Source organism: Saccoglossus kowalevskii, chromosome 17 (genome assembly GCF_978046115.1).
Source record: "Saccoglossus kowalevskii chromosome 17, keSacKowa6.1, whole genome shotgun sequence".
Taxonomy (NCBI): Eukaryota; Metazoa; Hemichordata; class Enteropneusta; family Harrimaniidae; genus Saccoglossus; species Saccoglossus kowalevskii.
In genome coordinates this window covers 17047739-17072290 of record NC_140657.1, presented here as the reverse complement: position 1 = coordinate 17072290, position 24552 = coordinate 17047739, and the positions used below count along the sequence as shown (strand labels likewise).

The window sequence follows — 24552 nt, the reverse complement described above, 5'->3', positions numbered from 1 at the left end:
AAAGAAAAAACTGAACGATAATAATAGGGGCTTCGCCCTTCGGGCTTGGGCCCCTAATTAAAGCCGCAAGCGGCGTCACCGGGGCCCAAGCTGATAAGATTCTGTTTCATAATTAATGAGGTCACATGTTAGACAATCGGCTGCAGGTAGATTGTATTATCAGTAACATGAGGTCGAAATGAAGTTGGTACCATGTATTTACCTGGTTTGGTTATCGAAATATGGTTTTCAGGATATATAATGAGCCATGTTCTTATGCACAATAATGAGATTACATAATCACATATAGCCATTTCTAATGCCAGTTACATCTTTCATTCAATGTCTTCATAATGACACGAGTTACATGTCCTGCTCTGCAACTGTGTTTTAGATATGACTGCTTTGCATATTAATGAGTTCACATGACCATATATGGTTATCTGTTATTTTAATCAAATCTCTTGTTCACTGTTGTCATAATGACACAGGATTCATCTTCCTAACTGCAACAGTGTTTGAGATATAACGATTACGCATATTAATGAGCTCACGTGACTATATATGGTCATCTGTTATTTTAATCAAATCTCTTGTTCAATGTTGTCATAATAACACAGGATTCCACTTCCTAACTGCAACAGTGTTTGAGATATGACAGTTATGCATATTAATGAGCTCACATGACCATATATGGTCATTTGTTATTTTAATCGAATCTCTTGTTCAAGGTTGTCATAATAACACAGGATTCATCATCCTAACTACAACAGTGCTTGAGTTATAACAGTTATGCATATTAATGAGGTTAGAAGCCCCCACCCCATGGGTGCCCAGCCACGTGGCCTAACAGTGTGCTATTGGGGCAAAATGATGCATCTGATGACACAAATGCACATACAAAATTTGAAAGAAATCAGACTAATACAAAACATGTAGTTGCATAATTTCTATTTTCACAAAATCCAAGATGGCGGCCAAACCACGTGACTGATCAAAATAATATTATTTTTCTCGTATGCAGCTAAGGCCAGGCATGGTAAATATAAAAACATCTAGTAGATTGGTTGAATCGTCTCTGAGAAACAAATACCCAAACTTTTGGTAAATTTTGCTTAAAATCCAAAATGGCGGCCAAACCATGTGACTGATCTGAAATTTTTTTTAGGTTTCTGAAAGGGCTTGATACGCAGATGCCATGAAGCAAAATTGAAAATATTCCCTCAAGTGTTGCGAGAGTAAAAAACTACTTCCTGTTTAGAAGAAATCCAAAATGGTGGCCAAACCACGTGACCAATCGTAAACATTTTTTCAAACATAAATGGGATTCATATATAGAAGCTAAATACTACATATGAGAGCATTCTGCTTGGTGGTTCTGAAGAAGAAGATTTTTAAGTGTTTTTTGCCGTTTTTAGGAAAAACAAAATGGCGGGAAAAGTCACATGACCGCTAAACTTTTTATTGCTGATATTTATTACACATGAGTTGTACTATATACCATAAAAAAATCTAGACGCCTAGACCCTCAGAAAGTGGTCAAACAGCCACTTCCGGTTTTATTTCAATCCAATATGGCTGCCAAACTAATTGACCAATCGAAATTCTGAAAGCATGTTGCACCAGTTCACATTAGGGACTATCAGTATAGAGCATTATCAGACTATTCCGTTCAGCAGTTTTCTCAAACGGCTTGACGAAAAAAGTTACGGAAGAAAGAAAGAAAGAAAGATTAAAGCCGCAAGCGGCGTCACCGGGGCCCAAGCTGATAAGATTCTATTTCATAATTAATGAGGTCACATGTTAGACAATCAGCTGCAGGTAGATTGTATTATCAGTAACATGAGGTCGAAATGAAGTTGGTACCATGTATTTACCTGGTTTGGTTATCGAAATATGGTTTTCAGGATATATAATGAGCCATGTTCTTATGCACAATAATGAGATTACATAATCATATATAGCCATTTCTAATGTCAGTTACATCTTTCATTCAATGTCTTCATAATGACACTACTTACATGTCCTGCTCTGCGATAGTGTTTCAGATATGACTGCTATGTATATTAATGAGTTCACATGACCATATATGGTCATCTGTTATTTTTAAACAAATCTCTTGTTCACTGTTGTCATAATAACACAAGATTCATCTTCCTAACTGCGACAGTGTTTTAGATATGACTGCTATGCATATTAATGAGTTCACATGACCATATATGGTTATCTGTTATTTTAATCAAATCTCTTGTTCACTGTTGTCATAATGACACAGGATTTATCTTCCTAACTGCGACTGTGTTTAAGATATAATGGTTATGCATATTAATGAGTTCACATGACCATATATGGTTATCTGTTATTTTAATCAGATCTCTTGTTCACTTGTTGTCATAATGACACAGGATTCATCTTCCTAACTGCAACAGTGTTTGAGATATAACGATTACGCATATTAATGAGCTCACATGACTATATATGGTCATCTGTTATTTTAATTAAATCTTTTGTTCAATGTTGTCATAATAACACAGGATTCCACTTCCAAACTGCAACAGTGTTTGAGATATGACAGTTATGCATATTAATGAGCTCACATGACCATATATGGTCATTTGTTATTTTAATCGAATCTCTTGTTCAACGTTGTCATAATAACACAGGATTCATCATCCTAACTACAACAGTGCTTGAGTTATAACAGTTATGCATATTAATAAGGTTAGAAGCCCTGACCCCATGGGTGCCCAGCCACGTGGCCTAACAGTGTGCTATTGGGGCAAAATGATCCATCTGATGACACAAATGCACATACAAAATTTGAAAGAAATCAGACTAATACAAAACATGTAGTTGCATAATTTCTATTTTCACAAAATCCAAGATGGCGGCCAAACCACGTGACTGATCAAAATAATATTATTTTTCTCGTATGCAGCTAAGGCCAGGCATGGTAAATATGAAAACATCTAGTAGATTGGTTGAATCGTCTCTGAGAAACAAATACCCAAACTTTTGGTCAATTTTGCTTAAAATCCAAAATGGCGGCCAAACCATGTGACTGATCTGAATTTTTTTTTAGATTTCTGAAAGGGCTTGATGCATAGATGCCATGAAGCAAAACTGAAAATATTCCCTCAAGTGATGCCAGAGTAAAAAACTACTTCCTGTTTAGAAGAAATCCAAAATGGTGGCCAAACCACGTGACCAATCGTAAACATTTTTTCAAACATAAATGGTATTCATATATAGAAGCTAAATACTACATATGAGAGCATTCTGCTTGGTGGTTCTGAAGAAGAAGATTTTAAAGTGTTTTTTGCCGTTTTTAGGAAAAACAAAATGGCGGAAAAAGTCACATGACCGCTAAAGTTTTTATTGCTGATATTTATTACACATGAGTTGTACTATATACCATAAAAAAATCTAGAAGCCTAGACCCTCAGAAAGTGGTCAAACAGCCACTTCCGGTTTTATTTCAATCCAATATGGCTGCCAAACTAATTGGGCAATCAAAATTCTGAAAGCATGTTGCACTAGGTTACATTAGGGACTATAAGTATAGAGCTTTTTCAGACTATTCAGTTTAGCAGTTTTCTCAAACGGCTTGACGAAAGAAGTTGTGGAAGAAAGAAGAAGAAGAAGAAGAAGAAAGAAGAAGAAAAAACCGGACAATAAGAATAGGGGCCTCGCCCTTTGGGCTTGGGCCCCTAAAAAAACTGAACGATAATAATAGGGGCTTCGCCCTTCGGGCTTGGGCCCCTAATTAAAGCCGCAAGCGGCGTCACCGGGGCCCAAGCTGATAAGATTCTGTTTCATAATTAATGAGGTCACATGTTAGACAATCGGCTGCAGGTAGATTGTATTATCAGTAACATGAGGTCGAAATGAAGTTGGTACCATGTATTTACCTGGTTTGGTTATCGAAATATGGTTTTCAGGATATATAATGAGCCATGTTCTTATGCACAATAATGAGATTACATAATCACATATAGCCATTTCTAATGCCAGTTACATCTTTCATTCAATGTCTTCATAATGACACGAGTTACATGTCCTGCTCTGCAACTGTGTTTTAGATATGACTGCTTTGCATATTAATGAGTTCACATGACCATATATGGTTATCTGTTATTTTAATCAAATCTCTTGTTCACTGTTGTCATAATGACACAGGATTCATCTTCCTAACTGCAACAGTGTTTGAGATATAACGATTACGCATATTAATGAGCTCACGTGACTATATATGGTCATCTGTTATTTTAATCAAATCTCTTGTTCAATGTTGTCATAATAACACAGGATTCCACTTCCTAACTGCAACAGTGTTTGAGATATGACAGTTATGCATATTAATGAGCTCACATGACCATATATGGTCATTTGTTATTTTAATCGAATCTCTTGTTCAAGGTTGTCATAATAACACAGGATTCATCATCCTAACTACAACAGTGCTTGAGTTATAACAGTTATGCATATTAATGAGGTTAGAAGCCCCCACCCCATGGGTGCCCAGCCACGTGGCCTAACAGTGTGCTATTGGGGCAAAATGATGCATCTGATGACACAAATGCACATACAAAATTTGAAAGAAATCAGACTAATACAAAACATGTAGTTGCATAATTTCTATTTTCACAAAATCCAAGATGGCGGCCAAACCACGTGACTGATCAAAATAATATTATTTTTCTCGTATGCAGCTAACGCCAGGCATGGTAAATATAAAAACATCTAGTAGATTGGTTGAATCGTCTCTGAGAAACAAATACCCAAACTTTTGGTCAATTTTGCTTAAAATCCAAAATGGCGGCCAAACCATGTGACTGATCTGAAATTTTTTTTAGGTTTCTGAAAGGGCTTGATACACAGATGCCATGAAGCAAAATTGAAAATATTCCCTCAAGTGTTGCCAGAGTAAAAAACTACTTCCTGTTTAGAAGAAATCCAAAATGGTGGCCAAACCACGTGACCAATCGTAAACATTTTTTCAAACATAAATGGGATTCATATGTAGAAGCTAAATACTACATATGAGAGCATTCTGCTTGGTGGTTCTGAAGAAGAAGATTTTCAAGTGTTTTTTGCCGTTTTTAGGAAAAACAAAATGGCGGGAAAAGTCACATGACCGCTAAAGTTTTTATTGCTGATATTTATTACACATGAGTTGTACTATATACCATAAAAAAATCTAGACGCCTAGACCCTCAGAAAGTGGTCAAACAGCCACTTCCGGTTTTATTTCAATCCAATATGGCTGCCAAACTAATTGGCCAATCGAAATTCTGAAAGCATGTTGCACCAGTTCACATTAGGGACTATCAGTATAGAGCATTATCAGACCATTCCGTTCAGCGGTTTTCTCAAACGGCTTGACGAAAGAAGTTGTGGAAGAAAGAAGAAGAAGAAAGAAGAAGAAATTAAAGCCGCAAGCGGCGTCACCGGGGCCCAAGCTGACAAGATTCTGTTTCATAATTAATGAGGTCACATGTTAGACAATCAGGTAGCTTGAATTATCAGTAACATGAGGTCGAAATGAACTTGGTACCATGTATTTACCTATTTTGGTTATCAAAATATGGTTTTCAGGATATACAATGAGCCATGTTCTTATGCACAATAATGAGATTACATAATCATATATAGCCATTTCTAATGTCAGTTACATCTTTCATTCAATGTCTTCATAATGACACTAGTTACATGTCCTGCTCTGCGACAGTGTTTTAGATATGACTGCTTTGCATATTAATGAGTTCACATGACCATATATGGTCATCGGTTATTTTAATCAAATCTCTTGTTCACTGTTGTCATAATAACACAGAATTCATCTTCCTAACTGCAACAGTGTTTAAGATATAATGGTTATACATATTAATGAGTTCACATGACCATATATGGTCATCTGTTATTTTAATCAAATCTCTTGTTCACTGTTGTCATGATAACACAGGAATCATCTTCCTTACTACAACAGTGTTTAGGATATAATGGTTATGCATATTAATGAGTTCGCATGACCATATATGGTAATCTGTTATTTTAATGAAATCAATTGTTTAATGTTGTCATAATAACACAGGTTTCATCTTCCTAACTCCAACAGTGCTTGAGATATATCAGTTATGCATATTAATGAGGTTAGAAGCCCCCACCCCTCAGGCGCCCAGCGACAAAACCCAGCCACGTGCCATTCGGTTAAAAGAATGCATCTCAAGAGTAGAATGCACATATACAATTTTAGCCAAATCCGACCAATACAACACATGTAATTGCACAAGATTTGTTTTCATAAAATCCAAGATGGCGGCGAAACCATGTGACTGATCAAAATAATATTATTTTTCTCATATGGAGCTAAGGCCAGGCATGGTAAATATAAAAACATCTATTAGATTGGTTGAATCACCTCTGAGAAACAAATGCCCAAACTTTTGGTCAATTTTGCTTAAAATCCAAGATGGCGGCCAAACCATGTGACTGATCTGAAATCTTTTTTAGGTTTCTGAAAGGGTTTGATATACAGATGCCATGAAGCAAAATTGAAAATAATCCCTCAAGTGTTGCCAGAGTAAAAAACTACTTCCTGTTTAGAAGAAATCCAAAATGGTGGCCAAACCACGTGACCAATCGTAATAATTTTTTCAAACGTAAATGGGATTCATACATAGAAGCTAAATACAATATATGAGAGCATTCTGCTTGGTGGTTCTGAAGAAGAAGATTTTCAAGTGTTTTTTGCCGTTTTTAGGAAAAACAAAATGGCGGGAAAAGTCACATGACCGCTAAAGTTTTTATTGCTGATATTTATTACACACGAGTTGTACTATATACCATAAAAAAATCTAGATGCCTAGACCCTCAGAAAGTGGTCAAACAGCCACTTCCGGTTTTATTTCAATCCAATATGGCTGCCAAACTAATTGACCAATCGAAATTCTGAAAGCATGTTGCACCAGGTCACATTAGGCACTATCAGTATAGAGCATTATCAGACCATTCCGTTCAGCGGTTTTCTCAAACGGCTTGACGAAAAAAGTTACGGAAGAAAGAAAGAAAGAAGAAAGAAAAAACCGGACAATAAGAATAGGGGCCACGCCTTACAGGCTTGGGCCCCTAAAAAACTGAACGATAATAATAGGGGCCTCGCCCTTTGGGCTTGGGCCCCTAATAATCATATATAGCCATTTCTAATGTCAGTTACATCTTTCATTCAATGTCTTCATAATGACACTAGTTACATGTCCTGCTCTACGACAGTGTTTCAGATATGACTGCTATGCATATTAATGAGTTCACATGACCATATATGGTCATCTGTTATTTTAATCAAATCTCTTGCTCACTGTTGTCATAATAACACAGGATTCATCTTCCTAACTGCAACAGTGCTTAAGATATAATGGTTATGCATATTAATGAGTTCACATGACCATATATGGTCATCTGTTATTTTAATCAAATCTCTTGTTCACTGTTGTCATGATAACACAGGAATCATCTTCCTAACTACAACAGTGTTTGAGATATAATGGTTATGCATATTAATGAGTTCACATGACCATATATGGTAATCTGTTATTTTAATGAAATCAATTGTTTAATGTTGTCATAATAACACAGGTTTCATCTTCCTAACTCCAACAGTGCTTGAGATATATCAGTTATGCATATTAATGAGGTTAGAAGCCCCCACCCCTTAGGCGCCCAGTGACAAAACCCAGCCACGTGCCATTCGGTTGAAAAAATGCATCTCAAGAGTAGAATGCACATATACAATTTTAGCCATATCGGACCAATACAACACATGTAATTGCACAAGATCTGTTTTCATAAAATCCAAGATGGCGGCCAAACCATGTGACTGATCAAAATAATATTATTTTTCTCATATGGAGCTAAGGCCAGGCATGGTAAATATAAAAACATCTGGTAGATTGGTTGAATCACCTCTGAGAAACAAATGCCCAAACTTTTGGGCAATTTTGCTTAAAATCCAAGATGGCGGCCAAACCACGTGACTGATCTGAAATCTTTTTTAGGTTTCTGAAAGAGATAGATATACAGATGCCATGAAGCAAAATTGAAAATAATCCTTCAAGTGTTGCCATAGTAAAAAACTACTTCCTGTTTAGAAGAAATCCAAAATGGTGGCCAAACCACGTGACCAATCGTAATAATTTTATCAAACCTAAATGGGATTCATATATAGAAGCTAAATACAACACATGAGAGGATTCTGCTAGGTGGTTCTGAAGAAGAAGATTTTTTAGTGTTTTTTGCCGTTTTTAGGAAAAACAAAATGGCGGGAAAAGTCACATGACCGCTAAAGTTTTTATTACTGATATCTATTACACATGAGTTGTCCTATATACCATAAAAAAATCTAGACGCCTAGACCCTCAGAAAGTGGTCAAACAGCCACTTCCGGTTTTATTTCAATTCAATATAGCTGCCAAACTAATTGACCAATCGAAATTTTGAAAGCATGTTGCACCAGTTCACATTAGGGACTATCAGTATAGAGCATTATCAGACCATTCCGTTCAGCAGTTTTCCCAAACGGCTTGACGAAAAAAGTTACGGAAGAAAGAAAGAAAGAAAGAAAGAAGAAAAAACCGGACAATAAGAATAGGGGCCTCGCCCTATGGGCTTGGGCCCCTAATTAAAGCCGCAAGCGGCGTCACCGGGGCCCAAGCTGATAAGTTTCTGTTTCATAATTAATGAGGTCACATGTTAGACAATCAGGTAGTTTGTATTATCAGTAACATGAGGTCGAAATGAAGTTGGTACCATGTATTTACCTGCTTTGGTTATCGAAATATGGTTTTCAGGATATATAATGAGCCATGTTCTTATGCACAATGAGATTACATAATCATATATAGCCATTTCTAATGTCAGTTATCTCTTTCATTCAATGTCTTCATAATGACACTTGTTATATGTCCTGCTCTGCGACAGTGTTTCAGATATGACAGCTATGCATATTAATGAGTTCACATGACCATATATGGTCATCTGTTATTTTAATCAAATCTCTTGTTCACTGTTGTCATAATGACGCCGGATTCATCTTCCTAACTGCAACAGTGTTTGAGATATAACGATTATGCATATTAATGAGCTCACATGACCATGTATGGTCATCTGTTATTTTAATCAAATCTTTTGTTCAATGTTGTCATAATAACACAGGATTCCACTTCCTAACTGCAACAGTGTTTGAGATATGACAGTTATGCATATTAAGGAGCTCACATGACCATATATGGTCATTTGTTATTTTAATCGAATCTCTTGTTCAACGTTGTCATAATAACACAGGATTCATCATCCTAACTATAACAGTGCTTGAGTTATAACAGTTATGCATATTAATGAGGTTAGAAGCCCCCACCCCATGGGTGCCCAGCCACGTGGCCTAGCAGTGTGCTATTGGGGCAAAATGATGCATCTGATGACACAAATGCACATACAAAATTTGAAAGAAATCAGACTAATACAAAACATGTAGTTGCATAATTTCTATTTTCACAAAATCCAAGATGGTGGCCAAACCACGTGACCGATCAAAATAATATTATTTTTCTCAAATGGAGCTAAGGCCAGGCATGGTAAATATAAAAACATCTAGTAGATTGGTTGAATCACCTCTGAGAAACAAATGCCCAAACTTTTGGTCAATTTTGCTTAAAATCCAAGATGGCGGCCAAACCATGTGACTGATCTGAAATCTTTCTTAGGTTTCTGAAAGCGTTTGATATACAGATGCCATGAAGCAAAATTGAAAATAATCCCTCAAGTGTTGCCAGAGTAAAATACTACTTCCTGTTTAGAAGAAATCCAAAATGGTGGCCAAACCACTTGACCAATCGTAATAATTTTTTCAAACATAAATGGGATTCATATATAGAAGCTTAATGCTACATATGATAGCATTCTGCTTGGTGGTTCTGAAGAAGAAGATTTTTTAGTGTTTTTTGCCGTTTTTAGGAAAAACAAAATGGCAGGAAAAGTCACATGACCGCTAAAGTTTTTATTGCTGATATCTATTACACATGAGTTGTACTATATACCATAAAAAAATCTAGACACCTAGACCCTCAGAAAGTGGTCAAACAGCCACTTCCGGTTTTATTTCATTTCAACATGGCTGCCAAACTAATTGACCAATCGAAATTCTGAAAGCATGTTGCACCAGTTCACATTAGGGACTATCAGTAGAGAGCATTTTCAGACTATTCAGTTCAGCAGTTTTCTCAAACGGCTTGACGAAAGAAGTTGTGGAAGAAAGAAGAAGAAAGAAGAATTAAAGCCGCAAGCGGCGTCACCGGGGCCCAAGCTGATAAGATTCTGTTTCATAATTAATGAGGTCACATGTTAGACAATCAGCTGCAGGTAGATTGTATTATCAGTAACATGAGGTCGAAATGAAGTTGGTACCATGTATTTACCTGGTTTGGTTATCGAAATATGGTTTTCAGGATATATAATGAGCCATGTTCTTATGCACAATAATGAGATTACATAATCATATATAGCCATTTCTAACGTCAGTTACATCTTTCATTCAATGTCTTCATAATGACACGAGTTACATGTCCTGCTCTGCGACTGTGTTTTAGATATGACTGCTTTGCATATTAATGAGTTCACATGACCATATATGGTCATCTGTTATTTTAATCAAATTTCTTGTTCACTGTTGTCATAATAACACAGGATTCATCTTCCTAACTGCAACAGTGTTTAAGATATAATGGTTATGCATATTAATGAGTTCACATGACCATATATGGTCATCGGTTATTTTAATCAAATCTCTTGTTCACTGTTGTCATAATAACACAGGATTCATCTTCCTAACTGCGACAGTGTTTTAGATATGACTGCTATGCATATTAATGAGTTCACATGACCATATATGGTCATCTGTTATTTTTAATCAAATCTCTTGTTCACTGATGTCATAATAACACAGGATTCATCTTCCTAACTGCAACACTGTTTAAGATATAATGGTTATGCATATTAATGAGTTCACATGACCATATATGGTCATCCGTTATTTTAATGAAATCAATTGTTCACTGTTGTCCTGAAAACCCAGGAATCATCATCCTAATTACAAGTGTTTGAGATATAATGGTTATGCATATTAATGAGTTCACATGACCATATATGGTCATCTGTTATTTTAATCAAATCTCTTGTTCACTGTTGTCATAATAACACAGGATTCATCTTCCTAACTGCAACAGTGTTTAAGATATAATGGTTATGCATAATAATGAGCTCACATGACCATAAATGGTCTTTTGTTATTTTAATCAAATCTCTTGTTCAACGTTGTCATAATAACACAGGATTCATCATCCTAACTACAACAGTGCTTGAGTTATAACAGTTATGCATATTAATGAGGTTAGAAGCCCCCACCCCATGGGTGCCCAGCCACGTGGCCTAGCAGTGTGCTATTGGGGCAAAATGATGCATCTGATGACACAAATGCACATACAAAATTTGAAAGAAATCAGACTAATACAAAACATGTAGTTGCATAATTTCTATTTTCACAAAATCCAAGATGGCGTCCAAACCACGTGACTGATGAAAATAATATTATTTTTCTCATATGGAGCTAAGGCCAGGCATGGTAAATATAAAAACATCTAGTAGATTGGTTGAATCACCTCTGAGAAACAAATGCCCAAACTTTTGGTCAATTTTGTTTAAAATCCAAGATGGCGGCCAAACCATGTGACTGATCTGAAATCTTTTTTAGGTTTCTGAAGGGGTTTGATATACAGATGCCATGAAGCAAAATTGAAAATAATCCCTCAAGTGTTGCCAGAGTAAAAAATCTACTTCCTGTTTAGAAGAAATCCAAAATGGTGGCCAAACCACGTGACCAATCATAATAATGTTTTCAAACATAAATGGGATTCATATATAGAAGCTAAATACTACATATGAGAGAATTCTGCTAGGTGGTTCTGAAGAAGAAGATTTTTTAGTGTTTTTTGCTGTTTTTAGGAAAAACAAAATGGCGGGAAAAGTCACATGACCGCTAAAGTTTTTATTGCTGATATCTATTACACATGAGTTGTACTATATACCATAAAAAAATCTAGACGCCTAGACCCTCAGAAAGTGGTCAAACAGCCACTTCCGGTTTTATTTCAATTCAATATGGCTGCCAAACTAATTGACCAATCGAAATTCTGAAAGCATGTTGCACCAGTTCACATTATGGACTATCAGTATGAAGCATTATCAGACCATTCCGTTCAGCGGTTTTCTCAAACGGCTTGACGAAAGAAGTTGTGGAAGAAAGAAGAAGAAAGAAGAAATTAAAGCCGCAAGCGGCATCACCGGGGCCCAAGCTGACAAGATTCTGTTTCATAATTAATGTGGTCACATGTTAGGCAATCGGGTAGCTTGAATTATCAGTAACATGAGGTCAAAATGAAGTTGGTACCATGTATTTACCTGGTTTGGTTATCGAAATATGGTTTTCAGGATATATAATGAGCCATGTTCTTATGCACAATAATGAGATTACATAATCTCATATAGCCATTTGTAATGCCAGTTACATCTTTCATTCAATGTCTTCATAATGACACGAGTTACATGTCCTGCTCTGCAACTGTGTTTTAGATATGACTGCTTTGCATATTAATGAGTTCACATGACCATATATGGTTATCTGTTATTTTAATCAAATCTCTTGTTCACTGTTGTCATAATGACACAGGATTCATCTTCCTAACTGCAACAGTGTTTGAGATATAACGAATACGCATATTAATGAGCTCACGTGACTATATATGGTCATCTGTTATTTTAATCAAATCTTTTGTTCAATGTTGTCATAATAACACAGGATTCCACTTCCTAACTGCAACAGTGTTTGAGATATGACAGTTATGCATATTAATGAGCTCACATGACCATATATGGTCATTTGTTATTTTAATCGAATCTCTTGTTCAAGGTTGTCATAATAACACAGGATTCATCATCCTAACTACAACAGTGCTTGAGTTATAACAGTTATGCATATTAATGAGGTTAGAAGCCCCCCACCCCATGGGTGCCCAGCCACGTGGCCTAACAGTGTGCTATTGGGGCAAAATGATGCATCTGATGACACAAATGCACATACAAAATTTGAAAGAAATCAGACTAATACAAAACATGTAGTTGCATAATTTCTATTTTCACAAAATCCAAGATGGCGGCCAAACAACCTGACTGATCAAAATAATATTATTTTTCTCGTATGCAGCTAAGGCCAGGCATGGTAAATATAAAAACATCTAGTAGATTGGTTGAATCGTCTCTGAGAAACAAATACCCAAACTTTTGGTCAATTTTGCTTAAAATCCAAAATGGCGGCCAAACCATGTGACTGATCTGAAATTTTTTTTAGGTTTCTGAAAGGGCTTGATACACAGATGCCATGAAGCAAAATTGAAAATATTCCCTCAAGTGTTGCCAGAGTAAAAAACTACTTCCTGTTTAGAAGAAATCCAAAATGGTGGCCAAACCACGTGACCAATCGTAAACATTTTTTCAAACATAAATGGGATTCATATATAGAAGCTAAATACTACATATGAGAGCATTCTGCTTGGTGGTTCTGAAGAAGAAGATTTTTAAGTGTTTTTTGCCGTTTTTAGGAAAAACAAAATGGCGGGAAAAGTCACATGACCGCTAAAGTTTTTATTGCTGATATTTATTACACATGAGTTGTTCTATATACCATAAAAAAATCTAGACGCCTAGACCCTTAGAAAGTGGTCAAATAGCCACTTCCGGTTTTATTTCAATCCAATATGGCTGCCAAACTAATCGACCAATCAAAATTCTGAAAGCATGTTGCACTAGTTCACATTAGGGACTATGAGTATAGTGCATTTTCAGACTATTCAGTTCAGCAGTTTTCTCAAACGGCTTGACGAAAGAAGTTGTGGAAGAAAGAAGAAGAAAGAAGAAGAAAAAACCGAACAATAAGAATAGGGGCCTCGCCCTTTGGGCTTGGGCCCCTAAAAAAACTGAACGATAATAATAGGGGCCTCGCCCTTTGGGCTTGGGCCCCTAATTAAAGCCGCAAGCGGCGTCACCGGGGCCCAAGCTGACAAGATTCTGTTTCATAATTAATGTGGTCACATGTTAGACAATCAGGTAGCTTGAATTATCAGTAACATGAGGTCAAAATGAAGTTGGTACCATGTATTTACCTGGTTTGGTTATCGAAATATGGTTTTCAGGATATATAATGAGCCATGTTCTTAATAATGAGATTACATAATCATATATAGCCATTTCTAATGTCAGTTACATCTTTCATTCAATGTCTTCATAATGACACTTGTTACATGTCCTGCTCTGCGACAGTGTTTTAGATATGACTGCTTGCATATTAATGAGTTCACATGACCATATATGGTCATCTGTTATTTTTAATCAAATCTCTTGTTCACTGTTGTCATAATAACACAGGATTCATCTTCCTAACTGCAACAGTGTTTAAGATATAATGGTTATGCATATTAATGAGTTCACATGACCATATATGGTTATCTGTTATTTTAATCAAATCTCTTGTTCACTGTTGTCATAATAACACAGGATTCATCTTCCTAACTGCAACAGTGTTTAAGATATAATGGTTATGCATATTAATGAGTTCACATGACCATATATGGTCATCTGTTATTTTAATCAAATCTCTTGTTCACCGTTGTCATAATGACACAGGATTCATCTTCCTAACTGCAACAGTGTTTGAGATATAACGATTACGCATATTAATGAGCTCACGTGACTATATATGGTCATCTGTTATTTTAATCAAATCTTTTGTTCAATGTTGTCATAATAACACAGGATTCCACTTCCTAACTGCAAAAGTGTTTGAGATATGACAGTTATGCATATTAATGAGCTCACATGACCATATATGGTCATTTGTTATTTTAATCGAATCTCTTGTTCAAGGTTGTCATAATAACACAGGATTCATCATCCTAACTACAACAGTGCTTGAGTTATAACAGTTATGCATATTAATGAGGTTAGAAGCCCCCACCCCGTGGGTGCCCAGCCACGAGGCCTAACAGTGTGCTATTGGGGCAAAATGATGCATCTGATGACACAAATGCACATACAAAATTTGAAAGAAATCAGACTAATACAAAACATGTAGTTGCATAATTTCTATTTTCACAAAATCCAAGATGGCGGCCAAACCACGTGACTGATCAAAATAATATTATTTTTCTCGTATGCAGCTAAGGCCATGCATGGTAAATATAGAAACATCTAGTAGATTGGTTGAATCGTCTCTGAGAAACAAATACCCAAACTTTTGGTCAATTTTACTTAAAATCCAAAATGGCGGCCAAACCATGTGACTGATCTGAAATTTTTTTTAGTTTTCTGAAAGGGCTTGATACACAGATGCCATGAAGCAAAATTGAAAATATTCCCTCAAGTGTTGCCAGAGTAAAAAACTACTTCCTGTTTAGAAGAAATCCAAAATGGTGGCCAAACCACGTGACCAATCGTAAACATTTTGTCAAACATAAATGGGATTCATATATAGAAGCTAAATACTACATATGAGAGCATTCTGCTTGGTGGTTCTGAAGAAGAAGATTTTTGAGTGTTTTATGCCGTTTTTAGGAAAAACAAAATGGCGGGAAAAGTCACATGACCGCTAAAGTTTTTATTGCTGATATTTATTACACATGAGTTGTACTATATACCATAAAAAAATCTAAACGCCTAGACCCTCAGAAAGTGGTCAAACAGCCACTTCCGGTTTTATTTCAATCCAATATGGCTGCCAAACTAATTGACCAATCGAAATTCTGAAAGCATGTTGCACCAGTTCACATTAGGGACTATCAGTATAGAGCATTATCAGACCATTCCGTTCAGCAGTTTTCTCAAACGGCTTGACGAAAAAAGTTACGGAAGAAAGAAGAAGAAAAAACCGGACAATAAGAATAGGGGCCACGCCCTACAGGCTTGGGCCCCTAAAAAACTGAACGATAATAATAGGGGCCTCGCCCTTTGGGCTTGGGCCCCTAAAAACCGGACAATAAGAATAGGGGCCTCGCCCTTCAGGCTTGGGCCCCTAAAGAAGAAGAAGAAGAAGATTTTGATTTTTAAAACAATCATTTATTCATCAATAACTTAGTTACATATTTACATGTAGTACATTATTTCAAAATTTCATAAAATCGAACAATGTGACTGTACAATATTGAAAAATTATAATAAATGTTACAATAAACTAGTTTAGATTCCACTAAAAAGTACATTTATTAAAATGTTACAGTCTCATTAAAAAGTTATATTGATTTATATTAAAAAGTTCATGTAATTTCTTCTGCGATTACCAGTTGTCCGTTGGTGACAGAAGCAATGGCATCGTTCATACCCCAGAGACTTATAAATACATCTATGCTGGACCTTGAGTAGTAGAGGTATTCTCCAGTGATCCTTGACCGCAATCTTGCTTTGTAGAGCCGAGTCACATCCGTAGGTGTATCTTCGTTAAGTGCATTCTGACGAGTCATATGAATGGCTAGTTTAGCAGATGTCATAATGTAATTCATTATGTATTCGACTTTTCGTCCATAGTTTTTTCCAAGCTGGGGTGGCCCAAGAATGAACCACCAGTAGGGCAAAACAAACTCATAGCCAACTAGTTTTTGACATATTTTCTGGACTAGCTCAAATAGAGGTAGCAGACGAGGACATTGTAGAAAAATATGTAAAAGATCGTCTTTGTCATGACAGAAGACACAGTCAGAGTTGGGACGATAGTTGCAAGATCTTAAAAATTCGCCAGTAGCATAGGCACCATGCAGGATACGCCATTGGAGATCACCCTCTATTTTTGGCGTTGGGGAGAGATAGCAATTCTTGAAAACAGGTGTGATGTTATCAGGTAGGGACAGAAGATCCCGCCACACTGTGTCCAAATGCTCAGGATGTTTTTCATGCATTTGAGAGTTGACAAGGAAACTGTATATTTCACCCTTTTCCTGTTTATAAAGGGGACAGTTAAGTAGGATGTCACCATGTTCATAGAACAGCTCTAATGAGTAATTGTTGACTGTATTTAAGTCAGAGTGCTGTTCTGTGAAAAAGCTGTTGATTATTCCTACAAAATCCTGTGGAAGCGATTGTTGTAGGATGTAAAGTGCCTTCTCAAGTACACGCATGGAATATATTGGCACCATTTGTTTTATTTCAGTTCTATTATACCAGCGCCTTTCAGTTAGATGAATCAGGTCACCAATAGTGGTTATACCGCCCTCTACAAAGTGTGTAAAAACGAAAGGCTCTTTACGCACAGAGTGTACAATTAAATTATTATTAAAAAGGGGTTCATTTATAACAGCTGATACAGACGATGGACGATCTTTTCTGAGTGTTTGAATTGATGACCATATTCTGAGAAGTTCACTGTAAAAACTATGGCTATCATACAAAGAGAATGATAGCAGATTTGTGACAAACAAGTGTTTGTTATATTTGAAGCTATTAGTTTGTTGCAGAAAGTAGTTTGTAAAGTGAAAGCATGAGTGACCAGAGTTCAAGTATATATATCTTTGAATGTATTGTAGGCGGAATGCTTTTATGCGGCTGGAGAGGTGAACTAGACCTTGACCACCAAGTTTCAGTGGAGTGTACAGTAGTTCTGCTGGTTTCCAGTGGCGACCTTGCCAAAAGAAATCAAGGAAAAGCTTCTCAATGTCTTTGATAAAATTCTTTGGTGGACTAAGACAATACAGACGATGGAAAATCTTAGTTGCTGCTAATTGATTAATTATAATGACACGTCCATGATAGGAAATGGCTCGGGCGTAGCGGTTCCACCATTCAAGTTTTGATGTCACCTTTACTATGGCCTCATCCCAGTTCTTTTTGTTATACTGTGTTGTGTTACCAATATAAGTACCAAGGATTTTGAGCCCCTCGCTGTTCCATTGAATGTTCATGGGAGAGTCTATTCGACCTTTCCATGACCCGACCCATAAGCCTTTTGATTTTCCATAGTTTATACGTGCATTACTAGCTCTTTCATATACATCTAGCCACTGTGTGAGTTTGTTGAAGTCCTCATTTCTTGTAATGAAAAAATTAACATCATCTGCATACGCAGAAAGTTTACACTTTTGTTTGTTTGATTTTGGGATAATAACCCCACGAATGTTACTTGTTCTAACCTTGTTTAAAAGCGGTTCAATCGCTATTGTATAAAGTTGACCAGAGAGGGCGCAACCTTGCCTGATTCCACGAAGAAATGCGACGGGAGCTGTGAGGGAGTTATTTATGCGAATTATGCTTTGTGTATCTGTATATATTAATTTGATGTAGGAGATGAATTTCTCTCCAAAGCCAAAGGCAGTTAGAGCATTAAACAAGTAGTTGCGGTTTACTCTGTCAAACGCTTTCTCCTGATCGAGAGCCACTATTCCAAGTGGAGTATTAGAGTTATTAGAGTACGTGACAGTGTCGTGAATGAGACGTATGTTATCAAATATCTGTCTGTGTGGTATTGTATAGCTTTGATCAACATGGATTATTTGTCCAAGGGCATTTTTGAGACGTATTGACAGTGTTTTTGTGAGGATTTTATAATCGGCACAGAGAAGGCTGATTGGTCTCCAGTTTTTAAGCAGTGTATTGTCACCTTTTTTAGGAAGAAGAGCTATAACAGCTCGGCGACATGATAATGGTAGCACGCCCTCAGTGATGGAATCTGAGAATACTTCATAGAAGTCTTTACCTAGGACAGACCAGAATTTTTTATAGAACTCTGCTGCCAGTCCGTCAATGCCAGGAGTTCGACCATTTGACACAAGTGTGACAGCAGTAGACAACTCCTCAAATGTTATTAAACCATCACACATTGATGCAGTATCAGTATCAAGCTGTGGCAAATCTGCCAAAATCTCAGCCTGTGCTTCAGGTGAGACAGAACATGGTGAAAACAGATCGGAATAAAACCGCCTCGAAGAAGAAGAAGAAAGAAGAAGAAAAAACCGGACAATAAGAATAGGGGCCTCGCCCTTTGGGCTTGGGCCCCTAAAAACCGGACGATAATAATAGGGGCCTCGCCCTTTGGGCTTGGGCCCCTAAAAACCGAACAATAAGAATAGGGGCCTCGCCCTTTGGGCTTGGGCCCCTAAAAAACCGAACAATAAGAATAGGGGCCACGCCCTACAGGCTTGGGCCCCTAAATATATTATGATTTTACCATCTATTGTAACGTGTTGCTTATTGTTAACGGGCACGCACGTTTAGCAGCCGACACATTGATGTGAATTCATTTGGTTCTACCCAAGTTGGCCTCCAGAGTCCTCCGCTGAAATACGTATATACTGCTTTGTTTTAGATTGTAACCAACTAACATTTCATGTGCATGAAGTACTGCTTCGCTGAAATATAAATCCATTCTATTTACTAACACTGTAATGTCATTCGTCCATTATTTGCATACTTTTCATTCCCAGGTCACAATGTGTCACCAAATGTGCATAGCTTAAATAGCTAACGTCACAATTACGACATTTGGAAACCAAATATATATAAATTATTAACGTGCGAAAAGTGGCAAAATGCGTTACGTACATAATGCGTAATCACGTAGTCACAGCACATGATTGTTATGTCGATTATGAGTGCATGGGAGCTACATGACACGTACGACGTCAATGCATTAAACCAGTTGCCCCCAATGCCCATGATACAAAACATGAGGTGTTAAACGAAAAGTTGGCTTATACAATTGTATATTGGAATCATAACGACCCAGCGACTATTTTGACAAACGAACTCACAGACGCACACACAATCAATAATGTTAGTCCCTGTTGGTTATCAAAAACAGTAAAACGTCAATGATATAATAATAATAAATAATACAATTTAGGCATAGCAAAAGCATTATTGAAATAAATGTTTATTCCAGCTGGGCACATGGTTTAAATATAGAACGTTCTTCATTACATACAAAATAAAGTCATCAGCAATATTTATTCTGAGACAACCCTATGAGAACAAGTGTTATCTTATTGCAGCAAGTAATTGGATATTATTACACTCGTTGAATGAATGAAGTCCCATGTGGTGTGTCCTAAGCGTAATATAATATATACCTAACAGTGTACAATATAACATATACAATACACGCTCGCAAATATCCGTAATTTTCATGACATTAACTATAATTTTGTATTATAATAATGTCATTAACCACTTCTCAGATCAGTAAACTGACTAAAACATAATTCATTGTGAAATAAATATACTGTAACGAACAAATGGTTTGTAAATTCGGGAAAAATACGCATGTTGAAAATAATGAGAAGTTTGCGCCATATTACAAATACATGTGCTCGTTATGTCGAAGAAAGTGAATCAAACACAACTAATTAACAATATTTTTTTTAGATATTTGGATACATCAATATTTTTTTAGATAATTGGATACATCAAATGAGGACACATACATTCTCAAATAAGGTGCACACTTTTTATAAACTATGTATGGAAAACGGTCCATTATCCTGAGTGAGTATGATAGTAAAGAGTTAATACTATATTAATATTTAGTGAACAATGTTTATTGTTAAAATGTAAACGGAGTCTTTCCGTTCCATCTATTCGTCAAAAGTTATTATGTAAATGTAAGCACCGTAACAATTCATTTGAACTCATCATATACAATGGTAAAATCACAAATTTGGAATATCTGAAAATGATGCAACCCGAGTCATCTGTACAAGTATGGAATGATAATATGTATTTGTAACAACTGCTAATTTGTGCGTCACATATTGTTCTTTGCTCAGTTCATAAATTAGGGTTGTTATTAAGGCTCAAATGCGTAACGGTTGATATTTATTGAAATGTTCTATGCCTGCAAAAACACACTGGGGATTGTTAACTTTCTTGGAGTATATTCCTCAACAATTTGAGTGAAATCGTTCTGTTCGGAAGACACCTCTCCGAAACCAGAATCTTTTGGTTTTAGTTTTTCTTTCCCCAGCAAATCACCATGATCCTCATTTTTTGCGGATGTGTTTTCATCGGCGTTCTCGGTACGTTCTTCATCGAAACTAGGCGGGAGTGGATTCGCTACGCCGGTAACGTTGCTACCGAAAAGAAAACTACTGTTGCCATAGTTTTTTCCAAACAAACTGCTGTCCCATCGTGTTTCCATGTTAATGTTTTTCTGGTTTCCAGGCAACACCGATCTGTTCTCCATGACATCACCGAAAAAGTACCTGACTGAATCAAGCGCGGAAGATGACATTTCTTGTAGGATGCTTCTCGGAGCTGGCAACGGTGGTTTCTCTTTTGGAATGAAGGTAACCTGTAACATAACAAAACAATATTTTCAATTATGACATAGTTGGGTAAATACATATGCATTTCTCAGGTTTAAGATTGTTTAATAGTCCCAAATTAGTTTACCTTTACTTTAGCTTGGTTATTCTCGTCACCAACTTCCATCTCATCATCTGTTCCTTCTGGTGTGATGATGAAACCAGAATCGTTGATTTCATCGGGGTATACTGCTACAGTCCCACCTAATGGTACATATGGTGGATTCAAGGCTGGGTCGAATTCTATATAAAAAGGCTCCTCGACTACCGATGTTTTCTTTTCCCCCACCTTCCATGTATTTTGCTGTTCTTCACGTCCCTTATGTTCAAGAAACTTGACAACAGAGCTCACTGCACCAGTCTGAATCTCGTTATACTCGACTTTGTCACTGTGTACATTTGCATGCATTTCAGGTTTGAATGAAGGCATTGTTTCCCTATTATGTACGTGGATGATTTCTTCAGAAACATCAGTTTTGTTTCTGCGAGCTTCACGAGATTGATACGCACTGTCACCTTCGTGTTCTTGTTGTTTATACGCACTGACCATCAGTGGGTCGATATATATGGCATAATCGTCAATTTCCTCTGCTCTCTGAACACTTAGGTTGTCATGCTTACTAGAAACTGGATGGCTATTTGCAGAGTCTGTTTCTATGTCATGCCTACCGTCGTTCCTATGGAGTAGTCTCCCAAGTAAATTCCTGGCTTTATTCTTTATGTCTTTCAGCATAACATGTTTGTCGTCATACGTATCTCCGTGTTTCTTAGAATTGGTTTCATGCATTGCATGGGCACTCGACTCGGGGTGCGTGCGTGACAAATTCGTATCGCAAGAAAAATTCTCTTCAAGCGCAGATATGATTGTTGGGTAATTTAAAGTCGTAATGGTGACGTCGTTACTTTCTACCTCCTCTCGTATGTCCGTCGCTTCTAACTGATGGTGTTGGTGATGCCCACATACATTCAAATTACACTCAAAGGCGGTTTCATGAATAGCTTTTTCTGTATCTGAAGTTTCATTTGCAGATGTATGTTCACAGCAGTTGACGCTGTTAGTTGCACTTGGAGATTTAACATTACTACTGGTGTCATGGTTTACGACATCACGTTCGATTTTCTTTTGACAAGACTCGGATATGTCTATATTGTCATCGATTTTGCGATAAATGGATATGTCACAGTTTTGTGAAAATATTGCCTTTGTTGAATTAGTATCATGTGTACCACTCGTATCTTTAAAAATGCCCGCGGACGTTGTAGCACATGTTATATCCGAGTTTTCTTTGTTCAACTGCGTTTTATTAAAATATTCCTCGTCATTATGATCCCCCGAATATGTGACAATCACAGCTCTATATCGTTTATAACTAGAGGAACCCATCACCACATCACTTATTTCGGTGGTATCTGCTTGTAGAATAATCTCTTCCAGAGCATCGTCAGGATTTAGGGATCTTTCTTTAAGAGAAAACGCAGTATCTAGGTTGCAATCTTCTTTTAATTCTTCATCATGATCGCCTACAATGTAAGAATAAACCAATCTTCTCAAGAGCAGTATTAAGGGGTTATTCGCGGCTAATACAGGAGATAACGCGACAAGCTGCATTGAGCAAATATCAATACACCATGCGTTATCTCCGGTATTACCCGAAAGTGACAATTAGAGATCCGGAATTCGCAATTACTGTCACAATGCCAGATGGCACAGAACATACACGCACAGCTATTGTCGAATATACTAATAGTATAGAATGCGAAAACCCCGTCACACATACTGTTTCGCCGATAAACTGGCTTAAAATAAAACTTTTTTTTTCGTTATGTCCAAATTTGCAAATAATTTTGAATGTGTTCATTTTAGAATACCTACAACAGGCATAAGTCCCCTACCGTACGCGACTCTGACATTTGGTGGACGTGATGTCAAGGGGGATAAGCACTGTGAAAAATTACCTGCGTTGTCATATGCATTATGAAAAGGCGGCGGTGGTAGATATACATCACTTGTTGTCTTGGTGTTTACACGAGACATAAAACTAGGCTGGCTGGACAAGTCGGAATTCTCCATTGCAGGATTGTCAAATTCGTCTCTCACTTCCTGATTTCTATACATTTAAAAAATACATATAATCAATGTTATTAAAGAAATGACATTTGTTAGAATGTTATTTTCCCTCACTCAATGCTGTTGATTTGGGCAAAAAATGTACAATTCAAAACGAATGCTACGATAACCTTGCAGCATGAATTGAAAGCGAATTGAGTTCCAAGCGACGATAACAACACACGCTAAAAACGCAAAGGCTCATGGGTAGACGCTTATTTGTAAACAATGACACGCTATGGCCATCTGACGCATGCGCAGGTGACGACTCCTCCGCTTTAATGGAATACTGTACTTACACTGTATTTCCATTGATGAGGGTATCTCCAGCATTCCCTGTATGAGGATCATGATCTCGTATTCGACGTCTTTGATAGACCACGACATATAGACATGTTGCAATTAAAGCCAGTAATATGATTACCAGTGCTGATACCCCAGAGAGCAGTGCTATTATCTCGTATTTACCGAGTGATCCAAATGTACCTGTCGAGAATGAAAGCAAATGATACGATCTATGTATTTATACGTTAAAATAAGTACACGTGACACGATTATCGATATGGAGGTGCAATCATGTTACAATGTAGACTTGTCGCACCATTAAAAACAATACAATTTATGCTAAGACAGGTTATAACGTCTACGTGCAATTATATAACAATACATTATAAAAAAAAAACGGACAAATGATGCAACACCGAGTAAGCCACAATCCTAATTTCAATGCAACATTACACGTTGAAGTTCAATGAATATATATTGATGAACTATTCTGAGTCTGATAGTCATTCAACGAGCGCAACACACAAAACATGGATCACATCAACTCCCTGGAGAAAACCGACGAAGCATAATAAAGAATCTCGACGTACCTGCCGCCGTATTGTTGTCCTGTTCGTAGCAGTCAGTCATTACTTGTACCGTCACAGGGCACACGCATTCAGCGTTTTCCGTCAACAGTGTTGTAGAATCCCGGAGTTCAGTGGAATTCAAAGTTGACTCAGTTGTTGGAGCTATTGAATC

At 37.0% G+C, this 24552-nt stretch overlaps 2 protein-coding genes across 2 annotated transcripts; both read right to left on the bottom strand.

Moving 5' to 3' along the window:
* Window positions 1-19972: 19972 nt before the first annotated feature.
* LOC146732694 (uncharacterized) lies at window positions 19973-21909 on the bottom strand. The gene is made up of 2 exons (XM_085492153.1): window positions 21508-21909; window positions 19973-21406 (listed from the first exon to the last, which is right to left on the bottom strand). Exons 1-2 carry the CDS (start codon window positions 21847-21849, stop codon window positions 20945-20947), a joined length of 804 nt encoding a protein of 267 aa, XP_085348279.1. The 5' UTR covers window positions 21850-21909; the 3' UTR covers window positions 19973-20944.
* On the bottom strand, window positions 21860-23877 carry LOC146732693 (uncharacterized). Its single transcript, XM_085491908.1, has 4 exons — window positions 23822-23877; window positions 23376-23527; window positions 21926-22940; window positions 21860-21878 (listed from the first exon to the last, which is right to left on the bottom strand). The coding sequence occupies exons 1-4, from the start codon at window positions 23875-23877 to the stop codon at window positions 21860-21862; spliced, it is 1242 nt and encodes a 413-aa protein (XP_085348034.1).
* Between the last annotated feature and the right edge of the window lie 675 nt (window positions 23878-24552).